The sequence below is a fragment of the Aspergillus affinis genome, assembly GCF_023601865.1.
Source record: "Aspergillus affinis strain CMG 70 chromosome Unknown NODE_22_length_351263_cov_86_343593, whole genome shotgun sequence".
In the NCBI taxonomy this organism is placed as follows: Eukaryota; Fungi; Ascomycota; class Eurotiomycetes; order Eurotiales; family Aspergillaceae; genus Aspergillus; species Aspergillus affinis.
In genome coordinates, this window is record NW_026515803.1 from 315226 (window position 1) to 328850 (window position 13625).

A 13625-nucleotide genomic window follows, 5' to 3' on the forward strand; every position below is an offset into this window, starting at 1 on the left:
AGCGTCGGTACTCTTCCACGTGACAGGAAGCCGTCCATATCGGGAAAAGCGCAGGTTGTCAAGGGCAACAGTCACATGACACAAACCATGGGCTTGGCAGTAAACAAGTTGGCGTTGTTGTGGGTGCGTCACCGATAAAGATCAACCGAACAACCACTCCACACCGGCGCGATTGGCCACGGGGCTGTTATTATTTGAGTCCTCACACAGTGGCTGTCATGCTTGGCTTGTTGACCTCTTCATCCTACTAACCTTCACTTGTCTACCTGTACGGCATCCATCATGTCGTCGCCAACGAAGCTGTTGTCGAGTCCGACAAAAGCACTCAACCCCCTCTCGCCTGAACGAATAAACCAACAGCAACTACCGCCCCAGTCCCCCTCGAAATCATCCGATATCTTCGACATTCATCGGAAAAGCGCTAGGGCCAACTCTGATGTACAATCCAAGGTTGCCTTTTTGAACCAGCTATCGCGGTCGGGTAGCCCGGCAGGGGCACAGCAGCAATCTGCCAGCGCATCGGCAGCCCTTCAACGAGCCATTCTTGGACGCGAAGAGGCAGAGTCTGCGCTATCGAATGTATCCGCTCAACTTTCCGAGGCGCAATCTCGCGAGCGCCGTATCAGCGAGCGCCTTGAGTCGCTGCTGGAGGAGTTGCAAGCATCCAAGGAACGCAAAGCCCACGAACGAACGATATTCGAGAAGGAAATCCGGAAGGCACGGAAGGAGGCCTTTCGTGCAGGATCGACCTTGGTGAAAACGCAGGAAGATTTGAAGGAAGCACGAGGGGAGGCCAAGGCATATAAAGAGGAACTTGAGGTGGAGCGAAAATCGAAAGATAAGGCTAAACAGGAAGCTTTCGAGCGAGCCTACGCAATTGCTGGACTCACCGAAGAACTCGAGGAGCTGAAAGCACGACTGCGCGTTGCGGAAGCTAAAAACAGTGCCGACCCCCTGAAGACCCGCGATCGAGCACTGCGCAAGGAGGAGGGCTCGAGAGTGTCTCTAGCAGAAGGCGATCTTACCCTACTTGCAACCCCGGCGTCTCGAAGACCGAAACGATCCGCAGACTACTTGGCCGACTTTCCCATCGATGAAACGGAGGAGACCCCCACGAAGGCCACACCCCCGAAGAGACTACGACTATCCGATGTGGCAGTAGAAGAGAGGGACACAGAGGAACAGACTCCCCGGCAGGCCATCAAAGAAGAAATCGAAGAAGCCCCTCAAGAGACTCAAGAGATGCCTCCTACCGATGTTAAGGAAACCCCAGAAGAAGCCCCCGAAAATGCCCTGGTTGAAGCCCCCGAAGAGGCTCCTCTGGAGATTGCCAAACAGGTTGTCGTGAGACCTAGCGAAGAGGACTTTAAACTTGCTCTCAACGAGGCTCGACAGGAGGATCGTATGGATGTCATGCGCAGCCAAGCCATGGTTGAACATCTCCAGATTTCTCTTCGGCTGGAAACGCGCATGAGAGAGAACGCAGAAGAACTGGCAGAGTTTCTGCGTATGGAATGCCAGTTCAAGCGTTGTTCGTGTCGCCTCGTGGAGGAGATGGAGAGCGCCCATGTTCAACCTCAAGCCCAGATCAAGGGTGCAAGTCCTGAAATGCACGTGGACGCCCGGCACCGAAACCACCAAGCCTCTACTCGACAGACTCCTCACGCTGAAATGCTCGATCAACCAGTCTCCAACCGCCTGCCTGCTGAACAGCACGTCCCGAAGGCCGGTTCGCCAACTTCCCCAAGCATTCGAGACAAAACACCACCGCCTCCCAAGCACGCACCGATAGATTCAAGCGATGTATCCGAAGAACCGCTGATTACATTCTCCCCTGTCACCGGGACGTTCCAAAAGATCCCATCTCCGGTCCGATCCGTGAAGAAACTTCCTTTCATCCCACCAATGTCCCCCGTTGAGGCCGCCAAACGTCAGCCCACAAGCCCTCTTGCAAAGTACGAGCTCAACCAGGAAGAGGAGCCTGCTGAATACTTCCAAGCCGAGTCTGCTGTGCCAGCCCCGGTCCATCTTTCACCGACTCCCACTCCCGCTCAAACAACCCCGGTTAACCCGCCTTTGAGGACGGCAGCGAGCCATAGAAACCTGAAGAACGACCAAAACGTGAAAAGGGTTCCCCTCAGAAAAGAGGGCTCAGTACCAGACCAGAGCTCCGCCGTTAAGGGGACTCCCGTCAGCCGGGAAGAAGCACTTGCGCAGATCAGGGCACGCAGGGGTCGCGCTAACACGACGAAACGATCTGCCAGCGCGATGGAAACCACCCGTCGCACGGCAAATGCTAGTTCACATCCAACGGACTCGGCTCGTCGCATCCCTGGCGTACAAAACCCGCAACGAAGGAGCGAAAGCGGCGACATGCGGAACCGAAGAGACATGAGTGCACCGATCCGGATGACGCATCATCGTCGGTGAATGTCTTGATTCTAACCTCGCGGTGTTCTTTGATGGAAACGGTTGGTTTGGTTCTTGGGATTTACGATTTCTGATACCCTGTTCTTCTCTCCCAGCGGAATGGCGTTATTCATATGGATGTTTTATCTGGTTTGCTTTTTCCTATTTCTAACTTCGGATCTAACTATCTTTTGCTGTTTTATCTTCTTTACCCCTGTCTATCTGTTTATTACTACTCTTATTATTTTTTGAAACGACCCTTGTGCTCTTTTGGATATGCCTTTTGCAATAACGAACCCATCACACACTTCTATATTCTTTAAACACTCTTTACCTTTTCCTATGTCATTCTCCATTTTCATTTCTTTTTCAACACATACCTTTTCTTTTTGGTGTAAATAAAAGTGATTAATTCTTAGGATAATTTGTTATGAATTTTAGACAATCTAGCCTACTATTACTTCTACTGCCCGATGCAAATATAGTATCTTTCGTTTTTGATCAAATAAATTGATACACAAGTTTTGATTTTGACACATGAAACAACATAACTCCGATTTTACTTAAACACAAAAAAAAAAAAAAAAAAAGACCTCGCAAATGCAACTAACTAGCTACCCTCTATGGAAACGAGACTCCGAAAATGACGAAATAGATAGAAAACACAAACATGCTGAGAGACGAAAAGATATGCTGTACACAGACATAAATGACGAAGAAGTGGAGGGACGTATTTACAGAATCGAAATCCCACAGCATCGGATGCGAGCGCTATCGACGTAGGACTTGCGACCCCACCACGTATGGACCAGCTCCTGGACGAAGATACGGTCGGCGGCGCTCCACACGTCAAGACCCATCTCGGTCATGTCCTCAGTGGTGATTCTAACGGGCTTGTCGTTGTCCCGGGACGCGTCTTCTTCGGCGCCCGAGTCGCCGCGCAGGAGCGGTCGGGTGTCGTCTTCTTGCGTGGACCGCCGGCCGATGGTCGCCGAGGGCTCGAGGTCGTTCTCCGGGTCGTCTTCGTAGGGGATCTCATCGTCGTCGTTGGGTTCTCCATTGTCGGCGGCGTCTTGGCTGTCGTGGCGGGCGATCACGTCGGAGAGAGTGATGAAGATTTGGTTAGTGAGGCGGCGGAAGTAGGCGACCAAGGCGATCTCAGGTGGCTGTTGGGTTGATTCGGCGGCGGGCAGGGAGCGACGGCCCATGGAGCCGGATGGGGGGCTGGGGAGGCTGTCGACGCTGGCGAGGAGCCGGGTGTCTTGTTCGATTTGATGCTCTTCTTCCTCTTCTTCGGAAAGGCCGTCGCGCTTCTCGCCCGCAGACGCCCACCAGATGAAGGAGGTGTATGCCAGCCGGGGCCAGGAAAGCGGTTCGACTATAGGGCTGGATGAATAGGTGGATGCCGCGTCGGAATCGTCTTCTTCTTCGATTTGCGTGTCTTCGTCCCGCGAGACATGTTGGAGACCCCTGCGGAGGGTCGTGAAGCGTCGTGCGTCTCGCTGCGTTGCTTTCAGCTCCGCCGCTTGAGCAGACCTGTGCTGTGCCGTTGCGGTAGGCATGACAGAAATTTTCGGATAGACTTTCTCTGCGGCGTTCTTCGAGTGAGGTGGCGGTAGGGTCACGAGAACATCGTATAGTTCAGGTTTCATGGTGAGAACGGTGTCTGTGCTGCACGCGATCCAAGCAGCTTCCCCTCTGGAACCAGGGGATTTCCCGGCGAAGGACGAGAGGTAAGGGATGTCATGAATGCCAACATTGAAGAGGGCACGAGGTCGCAGAGCTGGAATTCTGTCTGATGGGAGTAGAGGAAGGAGTGAGTTAGGCAACGAGGCCAATAAAGACAAATCATATACTGTTGCATGGTTAGTAAGGACATCGCTCTAAGTATATCAAGAAGAACCATACCGTAGTTGCAAGGAACGTGCACCGGAACTTCAGCCATGAGAAGCACCCTCTTGCGCAACAGGGCTGCTCTATACAATGGGAACAGAAGAGGCCCGAAACAGTCAAGGAAGTCAGGAAGCGACGAAGCCGGATGGAAAGGCGTCAGGGCCGGCCTAGGCGTTTCCAACACGATCGCATCGCTGAATGCGCGACTACGACGCTGATTATCCGGTCGCTCCCCGTGAGCTCGTAGTCGCAGGCTGAGAGGCGATTCAATGGGGGAGTCGGGAGGCAGACCTGACGAGTCGCTCTCGCGGATCTCGTAAGCCCCCCAATAGTCCGACAGGGGCTGTGTCTCCGACATATTCTGCGCATAGCTTCTACAAAAAGGGGCCCAGCCATTAGCGTTTGCTGTTTGAAAGAAAACGGAATATTGACTCACTGCGCAAGCTCCTTGAGCTTCGGAGCGTGTCTCCAGCTCTTTCCCAGCCTCCCTGAGCTGAGCGGGACCAGAACTCCAATCGCGAACATCTTCGCATTTCGTTCGGCCTCTTCCGCGGGCTGATTCACGAAGGCGCTGATGCCCGAGTATTGCTCGTGGACGAAATATCTAGTCGAGGACCATCAGTTGACTACCACAACCAAGCGCAGCATTCCAACCATACATTAGATCCTCCGAGACGTTATGTAGACCGGACGGAAGCGACTTGTATTCGACAATGCCTTCAACTTCGACTGAACATCGATTATCAGTTAGCATGGATAATGACACCTGGACAAGAAAGATGCCACAACCCACCTCCAGGGACGGTTCGTTTCCAGGATATCACATATCTGCAGAAGGGATCCAAATTAGATATTGCGAAGCCCAATCCGTGATCTAGGAAGACTTACCCGGCCTTGATATCGAAGCGGATCACGAACAGAGCCGCTATCGGCGGAGGCGATTCGAATGCAGACGTGCGGGGTACATCAAGCCCCAAGGACTTCCGTGGAAGAGAACCAGGTTCCATTATGGGAGGGCGCGGAATGAAGGACTCCCGCAGACTCCATGAAGCGATAAGGAGGAGAGTGGAATCACGGGCGTGGCTGCATGGAGAGAGGGGGCGAGCACCTGCGATTCCCGACGGAGACTCGCCGCGGGCGTTGAGGTCCTCAGGCAGGGCTGTTGCCTGAGGTTGAAGACTAGCCGCATCGGGTTAGCGGGTCAGAGAGAGCTCATTTAACCTTTTTGGGTCGTCATCAGTCAGCAGTCAGCAGTTAGTTAACTTAACTAGTTAGTCTACACTCTGCATTCTACACTCTCCACTCTACTGAGTACACTCGGTGTGAAAGAAATTACAGTCCGACTACAGAAACAGCAATACCCCCGACTCTGGAGTACCCAGATGTTACCGATGTTTCAAATCGTGGTGTTGGATCAGCACCGGGAACCAGCTGCTCCATCAACGGTACTTCGCGATCGGACAATCATCTGCGGGCATCCCAGGAAGATCAGGGCTGGCCGGTCTTGGCAGATGCGTTGTTTACTCGCTAGTTAGTGCTACTTGATTCGCGCCGGCCGAAGCGTCTCTGTCTCTTCGCGCGCCATCCTCTCTTTGGCACTTCCAACAGCTCTAGTGCTTCGACGAATCATGGCCACCATGTCTGCCGAACCAGCTCTTCACCCATACTATCCCCTGGATGCTCCAATCCACGGATATGTGGCCAATAAGGCGTCCCTCCTTTCTCTGCTTACCACCGCCAGCGTCGGCGCCGCAGCCTTGCTGGGCGCCACTTTGGGCCTCGTTAGCCTTTGGCGACCGAGCTTGACCCGCGCTGATAGAATCGCTATCATGTGGTTTGTTCTCTGTAGGAAACCCCCGCAGCAGGTGTGGTCGAAATCTTGAATTTGGAAGAACTAACATCGTCTCGTCGGAGTCCTTCAGCGGGGTCGCTCCATTGCTTCTTCGAGGGCTATTTCATGATCCATTATGACCGTATGGCGTCGGCCCAAGACTTCTTTGGGCAAATGTGGAAGGAATATGCCTTGTCGGACTCGCGATACATGACGGCGGATACCCTGGTACTCTGTATGGAGACCATGACGGTTGTATGCACATCAGTCCGAGCCAACCTCGCAATGCCGGCGATATAGCTGACTGAGATAATTTGACAGCTGCTCTGGGGTCCGTTGTGCCTTCTCGTGGCATATTCGATCTTTGCGCAGAGCTCTTTGCGCCATCCGTTGCAACTCACGGCCTGCATGGCCCATCTTTACGGCGACTCACTCTACTATGCCACAAGTCTCTATGACCACTACGCTCATGACCGTCCATACAGTCGACCGGAACCCTATTACTTCTGGATCTATTACTTCGTGATGAATTTTGTCTGGATCGTGGTCCCGCTCTGTAAGTGCTGGAATTTGACCTGCATCCCATCTGGCGGGTATACTTACAGCGTGGCTAGATTATTTTGTGCAGAGCATGAGAGCAAGCTCCAAGGCGTTTCAGAGCCTCGAGGGAACGGCTGCGCAGCGTAAATCTCGGTGAGGAGCGGCTCGGATTCCACGACCAGTAGACCATCGCAGCGAGTCCAATTCTGAACGCGCAGATTCCTTTTCCAACATCAGAGTAAATGCACGAGATCCATGCAGGAAGATATGCTTTAAGAACACGCTCAGGATGACATAGCCAACACGCCAGTTAGAATGGGCTGCATCGACCGGCCCACATTGTGTGACGCGTAGATGGTGGATCGCTGGTCCAGACGGCGGTTGATTCGGCCACAATGGCAATGGGAACTGGCAAGGGCCGTGAGAATTGTAAAATAATCCAAAATAGATTAATTGTCCGGGGTTATTGGAACCGAAACGGTTTGTTGGAGACCAGCGCGCTCGGGCACATCCACCGTGGCTGTCTGATGGTGGCGTCACTGCAGACGAAAGGCGGGTGGATGTGGGTGTGGATTATAAGAATCCGGGCAGGGAGACGGGAGGAGAGGGAGTGAAGTCAGACGGAGGGGATGAGAAATCAAAAGCGAGAAGAGAAAGAGGAGGAGCTAAAAAAAGGACCTGGATCTCCCTCCCTGGACCTACGAACGACACTCAATAATCACCCGTCGATAATACGAACTGAAGAACCTCGTCGATCCAATTCATGCTTTGGGCACGAGGAATGACGGGGCGGTGTTGATCGCGGCGTTTGGTTTCCCGGGCAGCAGTCCAACTGAGACTCCATCTGGACTAGACCGACCCAGTAAGTATAGCGGGCTGTTCCCTCGATCATGATTATTTCTTATTATTATTGTTATTCTCGTGCTTCCTGGCTGTTGTCAGAAGACTCCAAAGGGATTGTCTTTTTTTTTTCTTTTTGCTTTGGGAGCGTGTGATTGAGGATTATGACCCCGAGGGAGAGCTTCTCTACCAGCTGACCCGACTCGATCCCGTCCGTCCGTCATTCTTTGATTCTTTTCTGTCTTTCCTTCTCTTCTTCTACTTTCCTTTGACCTGCAGCCCGCATTTTGACCGCCTGTTCGGTCGCAGCGACCAGGTTTTTTTTTCTTCATTGATTGCCGGGGTTCTGTGCCACTCCCTCCTCCAGAAGCGACCGGAATCATCCCTTCGAAGTCAGTGATTGTTGTCTGTGAGTGGTATACTTTCCTTCCGCTTGTCTCGCCATAAACAAACAAGGGTGACGTACTATGCGTGGATGGGAGCTCTTGGATTCGACCACAACAACCAGCGATCGCACAACCCTCTCGCTGCTTCCAAGACGAATTTTGCTCTCTCCACTGCCCACCGTTGTTGCCTCGAATATTTTTATTTTTATTTTTCGCTCCCCCCGAATCATGCTAATACTACTTGCCCGCCACAGACATCGATGCCGCCCCCCTCAACTCCGCATCGCCCCTCCAGTCGTGGGGGTACTCCCAAATCAACCCCGGCCAAGCAGAAACCGCTGGATATCGGACAGCCGCTGGGGATCTACGACACAAACTCCGTACGGTCTAAGGTCCGGAAATGGCAGCAACAGGGAGGAGGCGTCATCACCGCCGAAGAGCTCTACTACGATGAGGATGATGAGAACTCGGCCGTGGAATCCAATTGCCCGACTGTCAAGGAAAAGTCCTCGGTTGCAGAAAAGTCGTCGGTTGCAGGATCGAACACTCGGATGAGAAGTCAAAGCACTCCGCGGAAACGAGTTATAAGCGACGAGCACTGGAAGCTCAATCGCAGTTCCGCACAGACCCCTCCCCCCAAGCTGCCGCCGCCCAGGCGCATCGCTGAGTACACGACAAATGACCAGCCACAGTCATCCCCGAAAAGTAACGATAAAGGACGAGTGTCGCTTCCGTCCCGTGGCGCGGAGAAGGAGAAAACTGGTGCGTCGGAATTGACGAGTAGGGAACGGCGGAAATCAAGAGCTTCGCGGGACGTTGATTCCATCATCACAAGCAAGATCGAGGAGGGTGGCTCGCACAATGGTTCTTCGAAGGGCATTTCGCGACCGGGAAGTGCAGACAAAGGAAAGCTGGCGTCCAAGTCAGATCTTTCCGAATACACGCCGAAAAAGGAGAATGCTGTCGGCGAGGACGCCGACTGGGCTGACAGTGATGCGGATTTTTCAGAGTTGTCCAGGCGAAGGGCGAAGGGTCCTGGCCCGAATCAGACGCCGAAGAATCGGGGACCCCTAAAACCGCCCAAGGGAGGCATTTTCGGGCACATGCTGGACGAATCGAGAAAAATGTTCGCAAAACCGGACTCCCCCAAACCAGTGCCGAATAATGGACGTGGCTCCAAAATCGAGGCATGGTTGTCGGGAACGTCAGACCCGTTTATGGACATGGATCCGGACGTGGAAGTGCCTGCGCCTCTGAACACCAAGACTAACAGAGCCAAGCAATCTCCGAAGAGGGAGCAGAGCCGGGACCGTGCAACTCATACCGACGCGGAGAGTGACACGCGCCGAAAAAGCACGAGTAAACGACGAGTCAAGAGCAGGGATGATTCGACTGCCGGCAGCGAGCGGGCCAAGCGAATGACTGACGAGATCACGGGCTCTAGAGATTCGAAAGAGCCACAAAGAGATGCGTCATGTTCCAGCAGGAAGAAGTCCACCGAACACAAGCATAGCCGGTCATCATCTGACGCTAAGGACAAGACCCCTCGCGACAAAGCTCCTGCCGAAAAGGAAGAACCATCGGATGCGCAAACTCTTATGTCAGACGGATCTGAAGTTTCGAGAAATAACCCCCTGGTCCCGATTCATCGTAAAAGGCCAATACCAAGTACGGGTCTTCGTCGCTTGTCAACCATCGAATCGCTTGATTCCTTGAATACAAGCGCCGATAAGCGACCCCAGGCACCCGGTCTCGATACCGCCTCCGAGGCACAAACGTCAACCCCGGCCGAGGAAGGGGAGGCAGAGGAACGGGATCAGTTTGACCCTAACTCTCTTCCTGTTGTCTCGACTCAGCTGAAGAGGCGCCTAACGACTCATGACGATCTAATTTCTGTTCTTTCCTCGTCAAATGGTAGAACTCGGAGCATTCGGTCCGCTCGAAGTATCCGATCGAACAAGAGCCGAATAATGAACGCAACTATTCCTGATCTCCTGAAGGAGATGTCGGCAGACGAGGCGAAGTATATGCGTGAGCTTAAGACCCTGGTCGGAGGTGTGATACCAGTGCTCTTGACCTGTGTTCTTTCCAGGTCCGACTCAGCAATCGCCGCTGGCCTGTTCCATCCGTCGATGGACCCCAAAGACGAGGCCAACTTCACTAAGCCAATAGTCGACATGGGCGTAGCTGTTGAGCGGCTAAAGACGCTACATAAAAGAATACCCGAGGACAATGCAGATTCCCTGCTCACCTGGGCGCACGGGGCTCAAAGGGTGTACCGCCAATACCTGAAGGCGTGGAGACTTGGCTTCAAGGATGTCATTGTCAATCTGGCTCCCCTGGAGGAAGGAGAAGCCGCAGAAAACGCGGATACCAAGAGCTTGGACGAAGGAATGGCTCGCGATGAAAACGGGGATGTGGTTGACAGTGACGGGGAGAAGGTCGATGTGGCATACCTGCTCAAGCGGCCGCTCGTACGTCTCAAGTACCTCGCTAAGACCTTCAAGGGCATCAATATGCTGCAACCCTCGGAAAAGGCAGACGAAGTGGCGAACGCGTATCAAAGTCTGGTCACCGATGCGCGCCGTCGAGCACGCGAAGAGCGAGCGCGCCTGGAAGACGAATCCGCAGCCTGTATTGACGCATCCCGAGCTCGTGACCCGGCGACTCTGGGACCACTTGCCGACGTTCAAATAGAAAAGGGTCGACGGGTGCGGGCCCGTGACTTTTTTAATCTGTCTTTATACCACTCAAGTGGACAGGTCATCGATTGCCGTGCCGAGTTCTTACTCAGAGATTGCGACTCCGATCGCGGAAATGGAGGAGACCTACTCATCTGTGAGATCGACCATGCGGACCGATGGCTTCTTTTCCCGCCCATGGACCTTACATTTGTTTCTGCGCGCAACGGCGAGACTAAGGGGGAGATTGTGGTTATGCTGCGCAGTGGCCCGGAAAGTTCCAAGCCATGGCAAGAACTGCTATTACTCCGCATCGACGAGGAGGATATCGGTTTCGAATGGGTCCAAATGCTTGGCTTAAATCCTGTTCCACCTACCATTTCTCGAAGCCAGAGCTTCATTGAGCGAGCTAAACAACGGCAACGAGCACAAACAGTTTCAGCTAATGATGATGCATTAGCCCAGAAACCCCCCACGAGTCCTACTGGTATGGATGTTCCTATCGGTGAGAAGGCCCACAGTCGTTCGCTACGACGTTCCTCCCCTAGGGAGCAGTTGTCGGACCCCAGCACCGTCGGGTCGTCATTAGCTACCGAGTCTCGGATGTCTATCAACACCGCAATCACCCGCGAATCGGACTACGCTTTGTCGGAAACATCTTCGGCGAAGCCATCTCAACCTTCTATTCTTCACGCGAGGGACCCCCGAAAGATTGGAACTGGCGACGATCGGTCACCCACAGGCCTCAAACGGTCCAAGGCCAGAAGAGTCGCGCACAAGGACGACGAAGCCCCCCCAAGCCCAGGACTGGCCAAGGAAACCATCCCAGAAAATAACCGATCAGGACCTTCAACCCCTCACCGGCACCCTGAAGCTACCGGCCAGCCGGAGAAAATTCATAAGGAGCAATATGCGCCGCAAACGCCAACGCGAGACGCCCCTGATAGCTCTTCACGAGTGTCATCTGTACCTTCCATGGATTTGCCGTCGATTCCTAAATTGAGGCAGGGCAGTAATCAGTCTTATATCTCAGACTCTATTGAGGACTGGTCGGATGAGGAAGAATACGTCCCAGTCGAGAGTCCGACAAGAAGCAAGCGCAAAAGTCACTCCCGTTCAAACTCCGATTCTAGCGATCTGGGCTCTGGAGAAGCCCCTGCACCGCCGCCACACTCTCGATCCCCAAGTTCTACAGGATCGAGTCTTCCGAATACCCCTATTCTAAGCCCCGGTGGCGCCCGTCCTAGACGTCGTGGCTCTTCTCCATTGAAACATGAATACGAGCCTTCCACAGCCTCGGACACTTATTCGGATTCCGACACTTCTACCGTTCGACGCTACGACCTCTACTCAGAGTCCGATTATTCCGCCTCCGATAGCTCAGATGATGAATCCGAGGACGAGATCTCCTCGATGCCTCCCGGGAAGGCCCGTGATCTTGCGAGAGCGGCGGTGCAGGAGTCACTCATAACGTCTGCAACCAGCTCACTTTCTCCATCTAACTCTGTCTCGCAAGGGGGCTATAGAACGGTTCCATCGCAGCCTGAAAAATCTACATTTGCGGTGGCCTCTGTTTTTGCCTGGTCAGACAAAGGGTCCTGGGACAATGTGGTCCCCGATGATTGTAGGATCGTCGTCAGTCCCGGTCTGATAGAAGCCTACGAGGTGAAGGATGTCCCTGACGGGGAGGAAGTGCCCTCTAAGAAGGTACGGCCAGTGATTGCTCTTGAGTTAACACCTCTTGTGCCCATCCGACGTGGAACGGCCATCGACATCAGTATCCGCTCGCCCCCAACCGAACGGTCAAAGGTGGCTTGGAGCAACAACATCATGTTCCGATCCAGGAACGCGGATGAGTGCGAAGCTCTTTACGGTCTCATCAACCATGCCCGCATCAACAACCCTACATATATCGCTCTGCAAAACGCCAGGGGACCCCTTGCAGACGAGCCCGCCGCCATGGAGCAACCTAACAAATCCGGCGGGTTCTTCGGATGGCCGCGCCGTAGACGAAGCTACCGTGCCTCCGCCTCTCCTCGATCCCTCACCGACAATTCCGAGAGCAGTGTCGGGACTATGAGCAGTGCTTTTTCAGCTCTCAAGCGGTTTGGAGCAGGAAGCAAGATGTTTAGCATTTCGCGATCCTCTGTCACCTCTCGTAGTCGCAAGAACGAAGACAGTTTGTACTCAAGCTCGGCGGCATCGAATCATTCGCCTAGTTCCGGTCTTGGGCGGATTGCAGCTGCGATCAAGGGCGTCGACGGCATCGGCCTCTCGAATGCCAAAATCCGTCTTTACGTGCGCGAGACCCAATCCAAATGGCGAGATATGGGAGCCGCAAGACTCACGATCATGCCCTCTACCCCTGAAGAGCCTACGCGTCCCGAGACGGTCATGGGAGGGCAGAGCGATGCTCTCGATGCAACTGAAGCCGGAGATAGTAGTCCACCAGGCTCCGGATCCGCCACACCTCGTCGCGGCGTGGAAATCGAAAAGCGTATCCTTGTTCGTGGAAAGACCCGAGATGAAATCCTCCTCGACGTCTGTCTGCCAGAGAGTTCGTTCGAACGCGTTGCCCGAACTGGTATTGCCGTGTCCGTCTGGGAAGAGACCGAAGGCGGCGCTATGCCAAAGAAGGGTGGCGTCACTGGCGGCTTCTCTCGCATTTACATGATTCAAATGAAGAGCGAAGCCGAAGCGGCGTATACCTTTGGACTTGTCGGCAAGCTCAGATACTAGCCACATTATCATTTTTCATATCCTTATCCCCTACTAAACCTCGAGCCCCTTACGTTAATACTCTCTGCACCGTCTTATTATCTTCTACACTCTTTCGAAATCTTCATTTCCACCGTCGTGCACATACACAAATCCTCTTTATACCTACTGTCTCACCGATTCTTGTCCGAAATACCGATGGCAATGCCAATTATCTGACTTTCTTTATATTTGATTATTCCTTCCTTCGTTCTTTCTCTGTTTCTCATCTCTCTTTTTGTCCCCTCCGATACTTTTGCATACGCATACCCCATACCCTGCTTAGTT

At 53.5% G+C, this 13625-nt stretch overlaps 4 protein-coding genes across 4 annotated transcripts; 3 read left to right on the forward strand and 1 right to left on the reverse strand.

Annotated features, from left to right (window-relative positions):
• Window positions 1-282: 282 nt before the first annotated feature.
• Window positions 283-2430, forward strand: KD926_004802 (uncharacterized protein; the record flags this gene model as incomplete). Its single annotated transcript, XM_053098199.1, has 1 exon — window positions 283-2430. The coding sequence occupies one exon, from the start codon at window positions 283-285 to the stop codon at window positions 2428-2430; it is 2148 nt and encodes a 715-aa protein (XP_052957992.1).
• Window positions 2431-3143: 713 nt separating this feature from the next.
• Window positions 3144-5742, reverse strand: KD926_004803 (uncharacterized protein; the record flags this gene model as incomplete). Its single annotated transcript, XM_053098200.1, has 7 exons — window positions 3144-4264; window positions 4318-4676; window positions 4739-4906; window positions 4962-5031; window positions 5096-5130; window positions 5191-5481; window positions 5639-5742. The coding sequence occupies 7 exons, from the start codon at window positions 5740-5742 to the stop codon at window positions 3144-3146; spliced, it is 2148 nt and encodes a 715-aa protein (XP_052957993.1).
• A 188-nt stretch (window positions 5743-5930) lies between these two features.
• KD926_004804 (EXPERA domain-containing protein) lies at window positions 5931-6830 on the forward strand (the record flags this gene model as incomplete). The annotated part of the gene is made up of 4 exons (XM_053098201.1): window positions 5931-6083; window positions 6152-6388; window positions 6455-6689; window positions 6748-6830. The coding sequence occupies 4 exons, from the start codon at window positions 5931-5933 to the stop codon at window positions 6828-6830; spliced, it is 708 nt and encodes a 235-aa protein (XP_052957994.1).
• Window positions 6831-8159: 1329 nt separating this feature from the next.
• Window positions 8160-13319, forward strand: KD926_004805 (uncharacterized protein; the record flags this gene model as incomplete). Its single annotated transcript, XM_053098202.1, has 1 exon — window positions 8160-13319. One exon carries the CDS (start codon window positions 8160-8162, stop codon window positions 13317-13319), a length of 5160 nt encoding a protein of 1719 aa, XP_052957995.1.
• Between the last annotated feature and the right edge of the window lie 306 nt (window positions 13320-13625).